Source organism: Carassius auratus, chromosome 17 (assembly GCF_003368295.1).
Source record: "Carassius auratus strain Wakin chromosome 17, ASM336829v1, whole genome shotgun sequence".
Lineage (NCBI taxonomy): Eukaryota > Metazoa > Chordata > Actinopteri > Cypriniformes > Cyprinidae > Carassius > Carassius auratus.
In genome coordinates, this window is record NC_039259.1 from 10,429,984 (window position 1) to 10,450,333 (window position 20,350).

Sequence of the window (20,350 nt, forward strand, 5' to 3'; positions counted from 1 at the left end):
TGCGAGTTTCCAGTTTCCAGGGCAGAGGCAGAACTGATATGGTACTGAAAGTGGCACTGATTGCCAAGCTCATTTATTTCCTTAATTGATGCATTTTTGCCTTAAGTTGCTTGGAATTATCAAAGTAATACTGATTGTACATTTAAAAGTTACATAATGAATCAGTTCATTGTAAATGGTCTGTACTTATACATTGATATTGCACAGGGTCAAAGACAAACACCATCAGTGTAACACACATTTACAAAAATAATAGAGAATTTAACAAACACCACTTTGTGGCATTTCAAAAAAAAAAAAAATTGACAGTAATTTTACAGTTTACACAGTTTACAGATTTTCATAGTATATGGTAAACTAACTTATAATTCAATCGTGAAAACTCTTGGTATAGTTTAGCATGTAATGAATATGGAAATGTTAATGGATTGGCTTTGACGAGACTACTGCCATTACATTTACTGGCAAGTTTCTATAAGCAAGTAAGATATACTGTTGCTGCACAAATAGCATACATAAAATTACCCACTAGCAGATATATACAGGTGGTGCTGGGGGAGGTGGAGGGTTTCTGATAGTGAGCTGCAAAACCTGCTTAAATAATACTCTGAACCAGACTATTTTAAAAACTGTGCAAGCAAGCAAGCTTATTTAGCTGCAGATGCAAAATAGATCAATCAGCCAGTACCATGACTAAACAAGATATTTTATAAATTGAGATTTTTTACAAAAGTATTCTATTAGCTGCAGATGCAAAGAAGCTTGTGGTATGGAGGGATATGATATTTTTTTATTTTAATTTTCCTGCAAAAAAAAATCACAAATATTTTTAAAGTGTATTTAAAATAATAACCTCATTTAGATATGCAAATGCATTTACAAATTTGCACTCCCAAGTGTGTGGTTTTATCACTAGATGCTGAGGTTTATTTAGTACAGTGTGGAGTTTAAAGGCATAGTCCTCTTCCATCATTTACTCACCCTCATCTTGTTCTAAACCTGTAAAACACAAAATGTCATTATAAGGGTGAGTAAATGATGAGAGAAATTGGGGTGAACTGTTCTTTTGAGGCTTCCTCTCAGGCTCTGTCTCTCACTCATTCTTGTCATGTTGATGTGACAATCACACTTTACTGCGGCAGTGTTTTAAATTACACATACATCCGTTCCATTTATCAACAGGCCTGTAGAAATGAGAAAAGTCAGCCAGGCTTGAAGATGCCCGTCTCTGCTTCACATCCATCAATTGTTTTAACTGCTCAGGATACTGCTGACCTTCAGACACTCGTTTCAGGTGTGAGCATATCACGATTTATCTCCACCTGAGCTCTTAAACTACTGCCCTCTGTGCAGACACGGCACCCTGCTTTACAAAGTCTGATTCATCTGCTCTTCTCCTCTCAGTTTATCTACTCCCACATCACCCTGGACAAAGCCAAAGGTTTTGAGTGGATTAATCATTACCCTTTATTGCCGCTTTCTGTGCCAAGGTGTGTTCGACCTGCTAGAAACATAATTACGCCAGAAATTGTTTGAATTATTGGTCGTTATTTTAAGGTTGTGTTTTGGTTAGCAATGATTTGCTGTGTTGATTCAGCTAAAGTCAATATTGCAGTTAGTCACCGAATCGACGTTGATGTGTCTGTCTGCTATCACACGTGTAAATCTCATTCACTACACGCAAAACATAAATGACTTTTAGCAGAATGATGGTATTGATCCAAAACTCTTTACAGACTCTGAATGCTACTCCCCCGCGCCTGTGCCTGATCACCCTGAACGCCCTGTACTCCCAACCATAATCAAAGCATGTGGAGAGCCAAGTGCAGTTCTTAGCCACATTTAACCCTTCAAGCAAGAGTGGATCCACATTTCTAGGGTTGTGGGAACCAGAAATGAAAGTCAACCATACTATGAAATCAGTGGGACCGAAACAATATTAGACCCTACTGACTTTTATTGTATGAATGACCTTTTTTTTATTATTATTATTTTGTGTTCCACTGAAGAAAGATAGGCATGCATGTTTGAAGTGACTTGAGGGGTGAGTAAATGATGACAAAAATTAATTCAATTTCATGATTCTAGATGTACAGTTATGTACATACGTTTTACATTATACTTCTATTTTATAAAATGCATGTAATTACATATGTAATTTATTTCAGTAATTAAATTTAGTTACACTGTTGACCCATCCCTTACGCCTTAACCCGTGTCCCACCTCAATAGCAGCAAAAGTGTTTTACAATACATTATGGACATAATAAGTACATAATACTTACCTTTTGATATATGTAGTAAATAGAAATTAAGGCCACCTAATGTAAAGTGGGAATCATTTTTTTTAAGATTTAACTACTTCTAGATTTTTCCAAGTTTAGAAATCACACATTACTTAATCAGGCTACCTTTACTATATATCAAAGGTTTCCAAGACCATGGGAATCATAATTCTTCAACAGAAAAAAAAGAGAGTAAATTAAAACAAGAAACATCTGGCTATTTAGGCTAGTTGTTTAAGCCCTGGTCTCTGGTCCCCTGCTTGAACCGTACTTCATACTGTGCATTATGATATTGTGATGTATTCATTTCAGTGCTGTCAATGCGATTAAATCACATTCAAAATAAGTGTTTACATAATATATGAATGTGTACTGTGTATATTTATATAAATGTAAACACATGCATGTATATATCTAAGAAAAATGTTTATATATAATATAAAATATAATAATGTAAATATATAAATGTGTATACATGTAAATATTTTTCAAAATATATACTGAAATTGTGTGTGTGTGTGTGTGTGTGTATGTGTGTGTGTGTATACATAATAAATAAACAGTACACATAAATGTATTAAAGTAGTCACTTAAAAAAATGTCAATATCATTCAGTGAATTTCTGCTTTTTCTATTGTGGTGAACAGAGGCTGATTTGGTTTTATGTTAAAGGAGAGCTCTAGCCCCCTTACTTCCCTCAGAGGCATGCACAGGGGATGATTCGCAACCCTTGTCTTGTTTTGTGTAATTTTCCAGCTGGCTGGGATATGTGTCTATGGGAGAGCCTGGGGTGGAAGTGCTGGTGTGTTTTGGGTCTGTGCATGTGGTTTAAGGTGTCCTGGGTTGAACAGGCCTCCACAGAACGTGCTTTATGAATTAATGAGCTGTGCTTTCTTGTGCTGGGGGACAACATTAATCTCCGAGCGAGTGTGTGTGTGCACGTTAATCAGTTCTGTCTGGGTTTGTGTATGCGCGCAAGCAAACGTCACCGCTTTGAATATTGCGGTCCAGAGTAAGCGTGTGACGCAAGTATTAAGGTCATCTGGTTTTTCGTCTTACACCGGTATAACGGACACTAGCTTTGTGTATTTTATAAAATGAGTTTAACTAAATCCACATTGTCCTAATCGAATAGGTTATCTGTTTGAAACGTACTGCATGTGTACATGAGTAATTCATGTAAATTACTATACATGCATATGGTTATATAGAGCCTTCTGACACTCCCATGGCTCTCGTCTTCAAACCTGTCTCCATCCTGACAGCAGTTTCCATGGTTACTGTGCTCGTCCTCATCGCTACAATGACTCCCATTATTTTCTGACACCCCCCACAACCCTAATCTTCCATTCACACCTGACCGGTATAATTCATTCACAAATCTCAGACACTAGATTCTAAAGATGGCCTTCTGTCATGGCCAGAAGTGATGCAATTACTGCTTTCCTAATTAAACACTGATTGAAACCCTCTGCACCCCCGCTCTGATGTATTAAATCACGTCTCGAAGTGAAAAAAAAAAAAAATTCTGGAATTTGTAGCTTGAAGCAATAGTGAAAAAAAAGCCTGCTTTCAATTTCCACCACTCTTCTTTTTCTTTGTTTTTCTGTTGTGAAAGTCTGTATCTACATGTGCTTGAAATTAGCCTTAAGGGTTTATGTCACCTTAATTTGCTAAATCCAGTTATTTAAATTTTATATAAAAGCAGTGTCTAGCATGTTTTTTTTAAACTGTATTTTCTCATATTCACTATCATTTAAATATTATTAATGTGAATGATTCACATTCAAACTAAAATCTTAAATATTATCATTATATTATAGTTAATTATATTATACTCAATTATGGATTCGTTCAAATATCATTCTAATTTGATAATTACTCATTTTTCCCCCTTATGAATCACTGCACATTTACAGAGCACTTATGCAGAGCAGAATGATACATGATATGTTGTAACCAGTGTTACAGATCATGTATCATGTAACCATTAAAGGCGCTGGTCCACACCAATATATACATACAGTGGTTGACCGATATGATTATTCCATAGCAAATTTAGTCTCCCTCCAATCTTGAATATTTGGTACTTTTTTTTTTTTTTAGGTACCCAGTTCATAAAAAGTGAAAAAATATTTGTAGGAAGAGAACCTAATTGAGTAATCAGTCTTTCCTCTTTTCTTCTTCTGTTAGAAACAACATATATGTAGCCCGTCCAGACATGACGCTAGTCACTCCAAACTCCCTGAATTTATTTGCATTTTAACAACCTATTATGTTTCAGTATTCTGTGTCAGACAGGCTGTTCACTTAAGCAGCAAGGTTAGGTTCATCTGCGCTTTCCAGTTATCACATTCATCTAATTTGCATGGATCCTGCCATTCGATGTGTGTGTGTGTGTGAGACAGATGTCATGCCACTATGAAGAAATATGAACATCACTAAGGTATATATGATAAAATACTAAATTAAGTTATAGTTACACAGTTATTATATTGAGTTTTATTGTCTTTAATAAAATTTTGTAATGGGGATTTGTTTGACTTGGAGTCTATTTCATCTGCAAGCCCAGATGAAATGAGACAAGTTTATTTTCTGCTCTGTACAGCTGGTGAATTGTCACGCTGTGTCCTAACCAGGCGCAGTGCGACAAGCAATTTCTCTGTCCACACTGAAAATAAAACTAAGGTATGGTGTCATATAATCACAGCCAGGCAGAAGATGTTTAATGTACTGTTACATGTGACGGGAATCTGAACCAGTGAGATTTTATATAAACACAGCAGAAACAGAAGTCAAGAGAGAATCAAAATCAGACGGGAGTATTCATCAATGCTGTAACTCAGAGGTTAAAAATGCAGTTACTGTGATTAATATAGTTTAATAATGTGATGCAACAGCCTTGTACCGCAAGCACCGGTGTTCGTGTAGAAAGCAACCGGAATCACAGAATAACAGGAATCAGAATTTGATAACAGGAACCTCCCCAGTGTGTTTAGAGCAGCTATACGGCTTGTTGGATTTTCAGCACTTTACACTTCTGGCGGAACAAGGTTTTTCAGTGGACATTAACATTTTTAATGATTTTTAAGAAAATTTGGCTGTGCGTGTGTACATTTTATATGCAGAACCTCACTTGTGTATATCTGAAGCTCTAAAGTACATTCTGATCTCTGCCTCAAAGTCTAGAGTCTCTGACAGTAATAAGATTTACTGAATGAGCTGCTCGTCAGGTTACAGATGCTTGTTCAGACTGAATTTGCTCAAGACTGAGGTTTAGATCCGATAATAACCATTCCCCTGATAGGAAATAATTTGCTCTAATAAAGACTTGGCAATGTTACTTTTAAGGCTTTCTGAAATAAGTACACTAATGTCCCCACAAGGATAGTAAAACCTGACATTTTTAACCTTGTGTGGGGACCAGGCAGCTGTCCCTATGAGGAAAATAATTGATTAAAAATAGAAACTTGTGTTCATCTGAAAATATAAATGCAGAAAGGTTTCTATGAGGATAAGGTTTTTTGAATAGTAAATATATCTGTATAAAAACAATAGTAGCCCCATCGTTTTGACATATACTCTTCTGTTCTACACAGACCTACGCTGCCCTCTAGTGGTCGGTTACAGCGCTGCATCGGCACCCATTCGCTGCTTCCAAAACCATGCGTCCCTCTCAGAGACTCTTAAACTATGAAGTGCTCAGCTACTCACCACCAGCCCAACCAGCATATTCTCTGCTCATTAGAATCTCATGTGTATTCGCTCAGTTAATGAGGTTTGCATACATATCCATAAACCCCTTTCACTGATCAAAGAGACTCGAACTGTTTTCCCCCCACTTCATGTTTGTGAATCACTTCTTAAGCCTCTTCGAGCCCTTTACAAGCTGATTGGCGTGACCGATGCACATCCCTTCCACTCACACAGCAGCTGCACGCGCGTCTTTGTTAGGAATGAGCAGTTCTGTAAATCCAGTGCAACAGGTGGCCACACAAAGACACGCGGCAGAATCCCTAGCGCTCGCTGCTTAGCAACACATGCAGAGCTGTGACTGTTGCAACTTGCATTCAGATGGTTTTGGAGGCTGAGTTGTGAAGGTGTCAGAGTGTGTTGTTGGACTGAAGTTGTGGGGTCAGCTTGACTACGAGCATCATGTTTTTATTTTAAGTGGTGGGTGAGTGGGGAAGGTGTAGAAGTCCTTGAGAAGTCACGAAGCGTTCCGTGTGCTGGTAAAGGGTCATAAATATGAATTAGATTTGAGCACGTATTTTAAAAAGTTCCTGTTTTTATTCAAATTTGTACAGCATGTTTCAAATTACAAATTCATTGTAATGAATTACTGCATTATGTATCATAAACTAACATGCAACATTTTTTACATAATCTACACTGCCGTTGAAAAGTTTGGAAAATTTTCTCTTGTGTTTAGAGAAGACACATTTCAAGGAACACTCCACATTTTTTTTTAATAAGCTAATTTCCATCTCCCCTAGAGTTTAACAGTTGAGTTTTGCCGTTTTCGAATCCATTCAGCCGATCTTAGGGTCTGGCAGTAGCACGTTTAGCTTAGCTTAGCATAGATCATTGAATCTGATTAGACCGTTAGCATCTCGCTCAAAAATGACTTTCTCTAGTTTCTATATTTTTCCTATTTAAAACTCGACTCTCCTGTAGTTACATCATGGTCTAAGACAGACGGGAAATTAAAAGTTGCGATTTTCTAGGCCAATATGTCTAGGAACCCAAATAGACAAGCTAATAAATACTAAATATCACTGATTGGTGTATAAAATGTTTTGCTGGGAATATGAGGTCATTGCTTTTACTTTCCACCACTGATGACAACAGCACCATTAAAAAATTAGCTTCTTCTAATTCCAACTGAAACAGCATTAAAACCCCTCAACTGTTGAAGATGCTAGTAGATGGCGCAAGTGTTGAACAAAAATCGGTGGGCGCATATCTGCATGGTAAATGACACCTATTTGCTTGAGCTTGTTCTTCCGCAGCTAAAGCCAGTGTGAAAACACATCTGTGTCAATACCAAGGAAGGAATTGAGTGACTCATGTGGTTTTTTATCTAAAGTTTTCACCATTTCCTGACATAAATACACATCACCCATCTGTCCCTTGCATTTTTCGACATTTCCCCATTTCTAATGACTCAAGAGGTTTGTGTGCGTGTGAGAGAAAGACAGAGAGCCCTGTGACGGACAGCCCTCGCTGAAGCCTCTGTCCTTAGTGACATGGATCAGGGTGGAGATGTGGAGGCATATCTTCCGCACCAAGCCACGCATGCAACAGGCAAGTGTACTTGTCCTTCACCTGAGGTAATCAAGAGTAGAGGGGTAGAGGGGTTTGTTTAGGATGAGAGCTACAGGAAACACGCTCTGTTCTGATGTGGTTAGAAACGAGAGGTCCAGATGGGACGTTTTCTTCTATGTTGTGACTTTTGTTGATTTGCGCTTAATGTTTTTCTTGTTTAACATTTTTCATCAAGTTTTTTGTGGGCACGTCCCTTGTTTGTAAGCTGTTTCGCTATGACTTTTCTGTGTGACCGAACTGGTTTGAACATTTCTGAAACAGGAAACGTCTGGTTTACAATGCAGAAAGCTGCAGCCTGTAGCTTTGTGGGTTGTTCAGCATTGCAAAAAAATATATTTGGTGTTAAATCCTCTGTTTTCTCATTTAGTTTTTATATTGGTTATTAATTGTCCAGTTAAAATTTCTGTCAGAAACACTATTCATTTTAGTTTAACTGTACGTAATGGAGAGCTTACATGGATAGATGTGCTCATTACAAAATAATGACAGCGGAAGTGCTATTTTTTTGCATATGTTTTCCCTCTTGGCGTTTGTGTTGTGATATTAATCATTTTGAGGCAGAGTGAAAGTAAAGTGACAGATAAAATAAGTCCTTTTCTTTATTTAATATATATATATATATATATAAACTATATAACTATAGTTTATATATATATATATATATATATGTGTGTGTGTGTGTGTGTGTGTGTGTGTGTGTGTGTATATTTACACAGTGTTGAGTGTTTAAAGGGCATCGGTAAAGAGTGACAGAAGGAATATCAGAGAAGTTTCTCTCTTTCTCTCAACATCAGCTGTAACAGGAAGTGTTTTCGTTTCAACAATGAACAACTAAATTAAGTTCTTTACTACAGCAGTTAAAGTGATAGTTCATATAAAAAAATGAAATTGCTATCATTTATTTACCATCAAGATTGAGCACTTATTATTTCAGAACCAGAGGCATGTTTTCTCCTTTAGTTTGTTTCCTGTAGGAATAAATGAGCAAAGCACTCATGCCCAGATCTGCACTAAAACAATCGATTTGAGATTTTCTGAACAATGCAGTCTTGGTCCAATTGAATTGTATACATATACTTCCGGTTTCACAGACTAGTCCTAGACTAAAATGTAAATCTGAGCTGTTTCATCTGAAAGAAACTTGCTCCGACAGATCTTAAAACATGTCAGTGCCTTTGTTTTGTCTTAATGCACACCAGTAATGATTTTTTCTAAGGCATGTTTATACAAATTTCTTGAATGTCCTAATTCAACTATGTCCTAATCCTGGGCCTTGAAGTCCTCGGTTCACACCAAAGTGAATGTTCTACCCACTGAAGAGGAAGATTATCATTACACAGCAATGTCAATTTCAGTCTTGTGTTTCTCACCCAAAGCTTTTACTGACTTTAGAATTGACTTTCAATTTCTTGAATTATTAGGTGCTCCATCAGTTCACAGGAGTGAAAGTGTAAAAAGAAACCTTCATTTTGTTCTTAGTTTGATCCTTTCTTTGTTCGCTTCTTTCTCCCCAACCCCACATTAGCAGTACAAGTCACAGATCACCTGGGTAGAGAAAGAGTTTGCTGGTATCAGTGTTAAGGTAAGATTTCTGAGCTTTCTGCTCCCGCCTCTTTCCTCTTTGAGCTCTGTCACACTGTCTGTCAGCTTGGCTTCTAGCAGGATTTACATTAGAGGAAGAGGAGCACTGGGACATGCCTAAACCTCACTTTTGATAGCTTTCCTTAGTGTTTGTTGTTTCTTTGATTATGACTTCCACTTGTAGTATCAGGCTGGACTGGTCAGGGTCAGAGGAAGACCTGTTTTAAAGCATCACCATATTTTTAGCTCCGTTGGGAGTGAGAGGGGAAATCAGCAAGGCATTATGGGACAGAATGGGCATTTAAGTGTCCACCCCGAGGGAAACAGACATTGAGCTACGTCTTGGGCAACTATTTTTTTTCTCACTGTCTTTCTTTTTCTATATCTGTGTATTTCTTATTCTTGTCAGTAATGTTAATTAAAATAACTTGAAAATATTTTTTTAAAGCTCTCCTAAGATATAATTGTTTTTTTTTCTCCTATCTATCTTTATTAGCATATCTGTCACACATTACTATGTCACATCCGCCCCTCTCTCTCTCTCTCTCTCTCTCGCTTGTTTTTTCTCTTTCACCAGTTCTGTTTTCAGGTCTCGATCTCGGCCTCTTCCTTCCTCTTCCTGCGTGCCTCACTGTAGTTGTCAAGTAGCGCAGAGCACACACCCTGACTCCACACACACACACACACACACACTGCCAGACTCAGCTCACTCCTTCTCTGGGATGAGTTTTGTTGTCCATGGCTGCACCGACAGCAGGTGGATGGGGGTAACAGTGGAATACCCTGGTTAGAGGAGGGATGAAGAGATGGAGAAAGAGAAGAGGAAGTTTAAAGTCAGTCAGTTACTGAGGCTCTACCTGTTCAAGAGGCAGCACAGTAAGGCTTTAGCGAATGCCACTCAGTCCAGAGAGGAGACCAACAGCACCACAAACTCGGCTCAGTCTAGTGCAGCTTTAAACGATGAACATACGACGTGGACGGTCAGTGCACACAAATACACACACACACACACACACACACACAGACACCGTATGGTGGCATTGCTTTGTAGAGGAGTTGTAGTTTGTTGTTTGTTGCTAGGATGGTTGATTGCAAGACTATACGTTACATTTGTTTTGTTGAATAGGGCCACACTGGTTGTATGTATATGTAAACAAACTTTTCTTTAATTAGTTGTCATTTTACAAGTCAGACACTTTTGATTTTGTCAGATGTTTGCTGCTTAAATTTGGTCGTCTTTGAAACATCAAATGCATCTTTCTTGTGGTATATCTGCAGGAAAACAGTTATGATATGTGCTTCAGAGATACAAGTGTAAGCAACACCCTGATACCTGTCAAATGCTGAATTCCTCCTTTTCTGAACTTCAGCTGACTTGTGTTCAGCATTAAAACTGCTCACAAATTGCCACCCAAAAATAAATGAATTTCAGACTTTTGATCAAACTGAGACTCTTTTGAAGTAAATTGATATTACAATGAGATTAAGTAATGAGATGAATGTGTCATCATAATTTGTAAATGTCTTTAAAGAAATCAATGAATTAATCTGAGTTTAGGGCCTAATTGATTCATGTGCAGAGAAGTTGATGGACGAAATTGAATTTCTAACATCCATCTAGAATTTGCTGTAGACTTTTTTTTTTCTGATTGTCTTCAGAGATATATATATATATATATATATATATATGTGTGTGTGTGTGTGTGAGTGTATGTGTGTGTATATATATATATATATATACATATATATATATATACACACACTATTATATATAGCTATTATATATATACACACACACACACACACACGTCATTCAAACTTGTGTGACTTCTTCTGTAGAGTATAAGTTGTTTTGAAATATGTTGGGAACTAAGTTTCGATGACCATTGTCTTCCACTGTATGAAAAAAATATTTCCTCAAATATCTTTTGTGTTCCATTGAATAAAGCCATGCAAGTTTGGAACAACTTCAGGAGGAGTAAACAATGACAGACTTCTAATTTTAGCTTGAAAGATCCCTTTAAATGATTTATTTAATGACGTATTGGTAATTTTTCCATCCCAGTGATAATTTTGTTGGTCAGTTAGTCAGAATTGTAGGTTTTTCTAAGTAGATCTGATAATAGTCTAACTGGGTTTGATATGGGTGCTCATTAGTGAGAAGTGTTTGTGTGCTTTTACTACATGCACTAACCATGTTCTCAGAATTCAGTTTAATTTTGACCATTAACCATTTCCTCTTAGACATGTTTACAACTTTCAGCAAAGCCAACATGCTTTCTGTCAGCTTTAATGAAGGATAAACTGCTAGTCATCACACTCTCTGATCTGATAGGTTTAAAGTGTTTTTCTATGTGTCTTTTAAATTACATTCTTGAGCTTCTCTGGAACTTTTCCTCACTCATCTGAACTGCACCCTTGCTGCTGAAACTTGCAAAATAGCTATCGAATAACAAGTGGTGGTGGTGGTCTTGGATGATAACACAGAAGTTGCAGGTTCAATTCAAGTTACACATGCAACTGATCCCTAACAGAATCCCTCATATAATAATATAGCTATTATATAGGTGGTGCATTGTAAACCAAATCCCTCCCTGAGCCTAATTCAGATTTCATAATGTTGTTTAGGTCCCAGGAAATATTTGTCATTGACATTGGTATTGATTCAATCTTGAATTAGTGAAGACCAGTCAGTGACGTATAGATAATAATCTGCTCTATGAGACAAGATAAGCAGTTACTGTGAAATGAATAAAGAAAATGGCTTATCGTTCATTGACCTCCAGCATTGGAGATTATGTCCACTTAAGCCAGCTTTGAGCTTTAATAATCAAGCTTGTCTTCCTGACCATTCGGCTGTCTGCTCTGTATATGTTTTATACCAAACAACCTGATGGAAGTTGTGACTGATATCAGTCTCTGTGTCTTATGTTGTAGGAAGATGGTGACATCAAGGAGATCAACATCACACATGTTGTTAAGGAGGGTGCGGAGAAAGCAGACGCCTCACAGTTCGAGCTGCTCAAAGTGCTGGGGCAAGGCTCCTTTGGAAAGGTAAAGAGAGTCTCATATGCACAAACTAAAAATTCAAAGACGTGTTTGTATATAAGATATATAAGAAACCGTAAGAACTGATAAGCAAAAGCTAGTTAATGGTGATTTTGTGATGATGTTCAGAGGGTTTTACTGTTCTGGACCAGAGCAAACGTGAATGAGTCTGCAGTCCATTAATTAAATAGAAAATTCCTTTTACTTCAATGTAGCAGACAATATCAAATGTTAATTTTGGGATGTAGAATCGTGTTTTGTAATTTGATTTAATAATCAATGTTTGTAATCTTCCAAAAAAAACATTTATTATAATTTTGCAATTTACAATTTTAATTGATTTATATGCACAGTTGATTTATATTCACTACTGATGGAAGGTTTGGGGTCAGTAAGATTGGAAAAAATATATATTTTTTTTATTCAGCAAGGATGAATTAAAGTGAAATTAAGTGAAGTGAAGACTACAAATAAACATTACGAATAAAACGGTTGTATTAAATTGTAATAATATTTACTAATATTTCATAATATGTTACTGGAAAGATATTCCATCCTGAACAATACTTAATCTCAATGGCAAGACATTTGAGGAATTTTTTTGATTATTAAGTTTGACTACATGTGAATATTTACACTTACGAATGTCTTTGAATTACAATTCAGACAAGTTCTCTTCCTGTCATTCAATTCAATACAACTTCCTGATGGAAGTTTATTGTCTCATATAAAATAAAAATTAACCAGTTCCTTTGTTTTGAGCGAATTTTGGTTTTTATGGGTTTTTACATTATTTTAATACCAGTAAGCAACCCAGTGCCCTTTAAGATACTGGTTAAAAAAAAGGTATAACATGAATGCACTGTTGCAAGTTGCTTTGGATAAAAGCATCTGCTAATTGCATAAATGTAAATGTAAACGGATAGTTCACCCAAACCAAACCCATAAGACCTACATTAATCTTCAGAACACAAATCAAGATACTTTTGATGAAATCCAAGAGCTTTCTGACCCACCATAGACAGCAATGCAATGAATGGTTCAACCTTAATTATATAAAGCTACCAGAATACTTATGCACACTAAAAAATAAGGACTTCAATTAACAATTGCTTCTCTTCTGTACCAGTCTTCAATGTCCATTCATGTGAGTACCACGACTTCATGCAACGCAGGAGCCAGTGTTCTGAAAATAGAACATCCATCTATCTTAGTGCATTTTCTGGATATTCTGGTTCAAATAAGGAGAGCTGGGCAAAAAAAAATCTGAACGCTGGCTCCTGCATCAGCAGCACTACACGCATGAAGTTGTGGTACTCTCATGAACATGCAATGGAGACTGACAAGGAAGATAAGAAATTGTTGAATAAAGTCATTATTTATGTTTTCTTTGAACAAAAAGTATTCTCATAAATTCACATCACAAAATGACTGTTGAAACACTATTTTATTGATGTCATACTACTTTTCTGGGCCTTGAACTTGTCATTGGTTGACTGTCGTTGGTTGAACTTGTCAGTTGTGTTGCTGCCTATGCAGGGTCAGAAAGCCATCAGATTTCATTGAGAATATCCTAATTTGTGTTCTGAAGATGAATGAAGATCTTGTTTGTTTAGAATGAAATGAGGGCAAGTAATTAATATAACAGTATTTTTGGTGAACTGCCACTTTTAAATTGGACTTAACCAAAATTGCTTTGAGTGAACGCTCAGCACAACATTTGAATAACTGTAGAGTGAAAACATGTTTTTTGTGTGTGTGTGTGCACAGGTGTTTTTGGTACGAAAGGTAACCCCTCCTGACAGTAATCAGCTCTACGCCATGAAGGTCTTGAGAAAGGCCACACTCAAAGGTACAGCATCAGTGTAAACACACACACCACAAACCACACAAGCTTCCTTTACGAACATATACAGCCCTGCAACAACAGCTGCTTTCAGTTCACATTGTTCTCCTGGCCTGTTTTTCTTTATTTACTCTTGTGTCACTCCCAGTTTTTGTGTAACCACAGATACCAACCCTGAGGATTACACAAATCATGAATTTACCATTTGAATTGACCAGATTTTCATTTATTATTGTCAGAACCGTAGTATCAGATGGGATTAGCAGTGTCACAATTACACAATATTTGGTCTTTTTTTTTTTTTTTTTTTTGGCATATTCCTTCAACTCTGAATCTGAATTTGTTTCTGTGTCAGCGAGGTCACAGATTAACGGTAATTCCTCTGCGGGTACACTTACTTCCTGTTTTTTTTTACTGTGCACCCCAATGACAGAAAATCCCACCATGCTTACAAACCTGAGGTTTTAGGTTCAGGTGTCAGTTCACTGAAATTTCAGAAGCTATCTCTACTTCTCTCCTCCTCCCTTCTCTCCGTTCCTTAAAAGAGAGCCTTCACATATCTAATGAGAGCTTATAACAACACTTCTTACAAACACATGCTATCTGATGAACTTCTGCTTGAGACTTCCGCTAGTTTGAATCTGCTGCTAACTCAGTCGCTTGCAGCAAAAAAAAAAAAAAAACGTATTCATGCTCAATTTGACTTTGTTAGCTGTGGCCAGATATTTCCTCAAAACCCATGTGAAATTGTTCTCGTCACAGTGAGGGATCGTGTGAGAACTAAAATGGAGAGAGACATCCTGGCAGACGTCAACCATCCGTTTGTGGTTAAACTCCATTATGGTGAGTTAGTGTGATGTCTATGATTCATTACCAATTATATGTGCTCATGCCATTTCCCTTTCCCTAAAGGAACAGCTTACTCAAAATTAAAATTACGTCATCATCTTTTCATTGACACGTGATTCCAAATCCATAAAACTCCGCTGTACACAAAATGAGAGATTCTAAGGACTTTACTCATACTGCTTTCCAATGTAATTTCAATGAATGTTGACAGCAGAAGCACCATTAAAGTATCTTTCCAGCCTATTCCAAGATTTCAGAAGTCACACAATAGATTTGTTTGATTAACGTGAAAAATTTAAGCTGTTATTCACAAAAAAATCTTGCCATCCATTTATTGACTGTGAAGTAGTGAAGTCAGATTGAGTTGGATCATTTAAATGAATAAGTTGATTCATTGATTTAATGATCAGTCACAATTAAATCAGCCTACTCTGAATATCAGATTCAACAGCTCCTGGATGGGAAGATAATTAGTGAATAACAACTTAAAATTTGGTCTTTTGGCATTTGCATCCTTTTTGATGCTTCAGTGACACGATGGTGAGTAAATTATGATCTTTTTAAATGTCACAAAGGGTACTTTTATTGAATTGCTGTGCTGCATGTGGTTTTATTAAGAAGGAATCATTAAATGGTCCTAAAATTAACGGAAGGAGTAAAACGATTTATTTACAGTTCGGAGTCCATGTTTGCAGGGTCATTACGTTCATTTGAGTAATTGAACATTGTAATCTTGCATTTGACCTTCTGGAGGAGGTCTTCAATTTAAAGGAAGCTGTAGAAGCTTATCATTAATGACCAACAGATCAGATTCACTTCAACCGCACTTCTTTGTGTGTGTGTGTGTGTGTGTTCAGCTTTTCAGACTGAGGGTAAACTCTATCTGATTCTGGACTTCCTCAGAGGAGGGGATCTATTCACCAGGCTGTCAAAAGAGGTAGATAATACTCATATCAATGAGCGCAATATCCTATTGTTTGTCTACACTGTATTCAGAGCATCTCTTTGGTGTTCAGGTGATGTTCACAGAAGAAGATGTGAAGTTTTATCTGGCTGAACTGGCACTGGGTCTAGATCACCTGCACGGCCTCGGCATCATCTACAGAGATCTCAAACCTGAGAAGTACTTATACACACACACACACCACACACACACACACACACACACACAACATAAACTCACTGAGGAGATGCTTGACATTTGCAAACACATGTACACACCATGAACTCTTCTAAGTATGAGTGTGATATCCTTTAGATTTGTATTTTATTCTGTGTTCTATTTTCTAGTATCCTCCTGGACGAAGAGGGACATATTAAACTCACAGGTACAATAAAAACACTGGTTTACCAAAGAATTTAGACATTCTTTAGTCATAATGTTAATTGGTGTATTTGGTTTTGTTTTTACTCACAGATTTTGGGCTGTGTAAGGAGGCTATCGACCATGAGAAGAAGGCTTACTCCTTCTGTGGGACGGTGGAGTACATGGCCCCAGAGGTGGTTAACCGGCAGGGACACACGCACAGCGCTGACTGGTGGTCGTTTGGGGTACTGATGGTATGAACAGATTCATGCAGAAGTGGAGAAAACCTGCTCTGCTGTCAGTTATTTTTTTGTCTAATATATATTGCTTTAATATTTGTTTTCTGTTTCTCCTCTTTACAGTTTGAGATGCTTACAGGTTCACTGCCATTCCAGGGAAAAGACAGAAAAGAAACAATGAATCTTATTCTGAAGTGAGAGTCTATTTAGTCTTGTTCTTTTTTAGAGTCTTTAAATAATGTTCTCAAATTAGTTTTTAAATGAAGCATTAAGAATAAATGAGTTTTACATTGATTAGGCTCATTTTTTTGTTCTAGGAAATAGTCTTCAGTGCATTGTTTTCCATTTCATTGGTTTGTCTATTTTGTTACTAGCAAGCTGCTGGAAGAAAAACAATATAAGCTGTTAAACAACAATTGATCTCTATTGTGTATTAATATTGACGTGGTCTACACTACCCGTCCTTAATACTTTTATTCAGCAAAGAGACATTCAATTGATCAAAAATGACAGCTAGTAATTTATAATGTTATAAAAATTCAATTTTGAATGAATGCAGTTCTATTGGAATTTCTTTTTAAAATCATCAAATAATCTTACTAAAACTTTTTATAGGAGCAAATATGTTGTGAACATTGATCAGTTTTTGAGTCATGATTATTGTTTGGTTTTCTCTTCAGAGCCAGGTTAGGGATGCCTCAGTTCCTGAGCGCCGAGGCTCAAAGCTTACTGAGAGCTCTTTTCAAGAGGAACCCTACCAACAGACTGGGTAAAGAATACACAATCTGATTGTTTTGTGTACTCTTTTTCAGATTTAGTGTTTTAAAATGTAATCATGCTATAAGCTTCCTTTTCCAGTTAAGTCAATTATATTAAAATTATATTTGGCAGATTAGATAAAAGTAGTTGAGAGGAGAATTTAATTTAATGTGCTGTATTTGCAAATGAATGAAATGTTTTATTCATACACTAACTGTTACCAGGATCTGGAGCAGATGGAGCTGAGGAAATCAAACGCCATTCATTCTTCATGACGATTGATTGGAATGTAAGTTCTTCAGAATCCTTCAGATCTATTGGAACATTTTCTATTAAAGAATTCAGTGCAAAAAATATATTTATATCTATTTTCAGAAACTGTTTAGACGAGAAATAAAACCTCCATTCAAGCCAGCTGTGGCCAGACCTGATGACACCTTTTACTTTGATTCAGAGTTCACTTCTCGTACCCCTAAAGGTGAGGGATCTGTGACTAGTCTGGTGCTCAGGATCTTTGTAAAAAAAAAAAAATTATATATTTTTTAGATTTAAAAACAAACTACTGGAGAATTTGAATAGATAGTTCACCTAAAAATTGCAATTCTGTCATTTACCCACCCTCACTTTGTTTGAAACCTAAATGATTGCCTTTGTTCTGTTAAAATCTAAAGGAGTTGTTTAGCAGAATGTTATTAGAAAGTTGATCTTATACATATAATAAATGTAGATGGATACCTGTGGGTCCAAAAAAAGTAAAAATTATAATTACATCACCATGCGCTATAAAAAGTCTTCTGAAACTGTAGGATATCTCTGATTGAGGGGCAGACTTGATTTGAAATATTCACTAAATCTTGTAAGTATCTATGTCACACATAATAAAAAAAATAATAAAGAATGACATGATCAAAATATTCATTTTTGGGTGAACGGTCTCTTTCATAGTTTCTGTGGTCTCTTCATGAATAGGGTAGCCATACAACAGATGGCTGTAGTTTCATCTTGATCTACAAGCTGAGCTCACTGCAGTAAATTTGGAGCTTTGGGAGTTTTTTTTTTAAATGTCATCAGCATGAGTAATGTGGCATATAAGTGTGGGCTTCATGGTTTCTCTGCTTCTTGGGCCTTTCTCAGATTCCCCAGGTGTTCCCCCCAGCGCAGGGGCTCATCAGCTCTTCCGGGGCTTCAGCTTTGTTGCCACAGCAATGCTAGAGGAGGAGGGCAAAGAAGAGCCCTCTCGGCCCCCTCCACACCCTGTGGTGCAGGTTAATGATCTATTATATGTCAAAATACATCTGAAAATAACCCTTTGTATTTAACTGTGGTTAATGTGACATACCTTGTCAGCTTTTATGACAGTGTACAAGATTATTTCAGGGCTCAGGTTAAACTTTAAAGGATTTCCCCAAATGAAATTTTGTCATTAATCACAGCAACCCATGTTGTTCCAATCCCGTAAAAGCTTTGTTTGTCTTCAGCACACAATAAGATATTCTGGATGAAAACCGGGACGCTTGTGACTGTCCCTTTAACTGCCAAGTAAAATACACTGTCAAGGTCCAGAGAAGTATGAAAGACATCATCTGAATAGTCCATCTGCCATCAGTGGTTCAAGTGCAATGTTAGGAAGTGACAAAAAAAACTTTTGTGTGTGAAGAAAACAAAATGGAGAGAACCGGAGACAAATTGTTGAATAAAGTCATTATTGTTTTCTTTGCGTACAAAAAGTATTCTTATCGCTTCATAATGTTACGGTTGACAGTGTATTTTACTTGGCAGTTAATGGGACAGTCAAAAGCCTCCCGGTTTTCATCCAAAACTTAAATTGTGTTCCAAAGACAAAGATTTTACAGGTTTGGAACGTCATGGGGGTAAGTGATCAATGACAACATTTTTATTTTGGGGTGGAGCATCCCTTTAAGTTTACCAGGGGAATGCCATTAAGTGTGCCTAGTTACAGTGTCCAGGTTTTCTGTCTAGGCTGTTTAAATATGATAAATTCTATCATTTTTATGCAGTGATGAAAGTAATGAGGAATATCATGACCTTAACACCTGCAAAGACTGTTTCAGTGGTGTTCACTTATGAAACCATTAAATATCTTGGGGTTAAAATGTAACTTGTTTTGAACCCTGAACATACTTTAGTCATCCTGTGATTTATGAGCTTAAGTGAGCTTGAAATGGTTGACCACTAGAAAGCAGTATTTCTTTTCACTTTGATTAATGTAAGAGTGGGTGTAATGCACTTCAATGTAGATTATGATACAGTGGTTAAATGTTAATGAAGGAAGATATTAGTGAAAATTTAGTAATGCAGAAAGTGAATTGCTTTACTCAGTATTAGTGATATCATCATTCTGTGCTTTCCAGCATTCACTGTGCTGAGTTCAAACTGTAATAATAATATGTAGTGTTTGTGCCTTGTTTAAAAGAATGTAATCAGTGTGTACAGTGTCCATTATAATTATTAGATTTTACTTTTGGTGCCTGTGTGTGGTGTGTGTGGGGGGCTGTTCTAATATTTTCTCTCTCTCTCTTGTGTATCTGTCTCCAAGCAGCAGCTTCACGGTAAGAACCACTTGTTCAGTGATGGTTACATACTGAAGGAGGACATCGGCATGGGCTCTTTCTCTGTCTGCAAACGCTGCATACACAAAGCAACCAACACAGAGTATGCAGTAAAGGTTAGAGCCTCATACCGTTAACCTCTCAAAAAATTGTACTGACGTGGCTTTGAATTATCTTTTCTTTCTTTGGCATCAGCATTGTTATATATATGAATGCTCTTTTAACTGAACATCACCAACAAAAAGGCTTTGTTCACTAAAATAGTTTTAGATAAACATGGTCTTCAAGTAACTAATGCTGTACATGATTTATTGTATAATTCTGATAGGTAATTGATAAAACAAGCACCGACCCATCAGAAGAGATTGAAATCCTGCTGAGATACGGTCAGCATCCTAACATCATCACTCTCAAAGACGTAAGTACAAAAGCATATCATTTCACAATTAACTGGTCTACAGAAATCATCTGCATTATTAAAATGTAATATATTTACACAATACAGAGTTAAAAATACTACCACTCCATATTTAATAATA

General features: G+C 36.7%; 1 protein-coding gene across 8 annotated transcripts in view; it reads left to right on the forward strand.

Moving 5' to 3' along the window:
• LOC113117216 (ribosomal protein S6 kinase 2 alpha) overlaps positions 1 to 20,350 on the forward strand; it is a 51,302-nt gene that overhangs the window by 27,898 nt on the left and 3,054 nt on the right. For 2 of the 8 annotated variants that reach the window (XM_026285740.1, XM_026285741.1), the window contains 15 exons: positions 9,139 to 9,195; positions 12,132 to 12,248; positions 14,013 to 14,094; positions 14,851 to 14,931; positions 15,795 to 15,874; positions 15,954 to 16,060; positions 16,228 to 16,265; positions 16,355 to 16,497; positions 16,606 to 16,676; positions 17,163 to 17,251; positions 17,466 to 17,530; positions 17,617 to 17,719; positions 18,376 to 18,506; positions 19,802 to 19,927; positions 20,140 to 20,229. In XM_026285740.1, coding sequence (XP_026141525.1) covers positions 9,139 to 9,195; positions 12,132 to 12,248; positions 14,013 to 14,094; positions 14,851 to 14,931; positions 15,795 to 15,874; positions 15,954 to 16,060; positions 16,228 to 16,265; positions 16,355 to 16,497; positions 16,606 to 16,676; positions 17,163 to 17,251; positions 17,466 to 17,530; positions 17,617 to 17,719; positions 18,376 to 18,506; positions 19,802 to 19,927; positions 20,140 to 20,229 — 1,380 coding nt within the window. Of the gene's footprint in view, positions 1 to 7,340; positions 7,619 to 9,138; positions 9,196 to 9,790; positions 10,175 to 12,131; positions 12,249 to 14,012; positions 14,095 to 14,850; positions 14,932 to 15,794; positions 15,875 to 15,953; positions 16,061 to 16,227; positions 16,266 to 16,354; positions 16,498 to 16,605; positions 16,677 to 17,162; positions 17,252 to 17,465; positions 17,531 to 17,616; positions 17,720 to 18,375; positions 18,507 to 19,801; positions 19,928 to 20,139; positions 20,230 to 20,350 lie in introns of those variants that run through there. The other 6 variants (XM_026285743.1, XM_026285746.1, XM_026285745.1 and 3 more) reach the window with 6 other exon arrangements.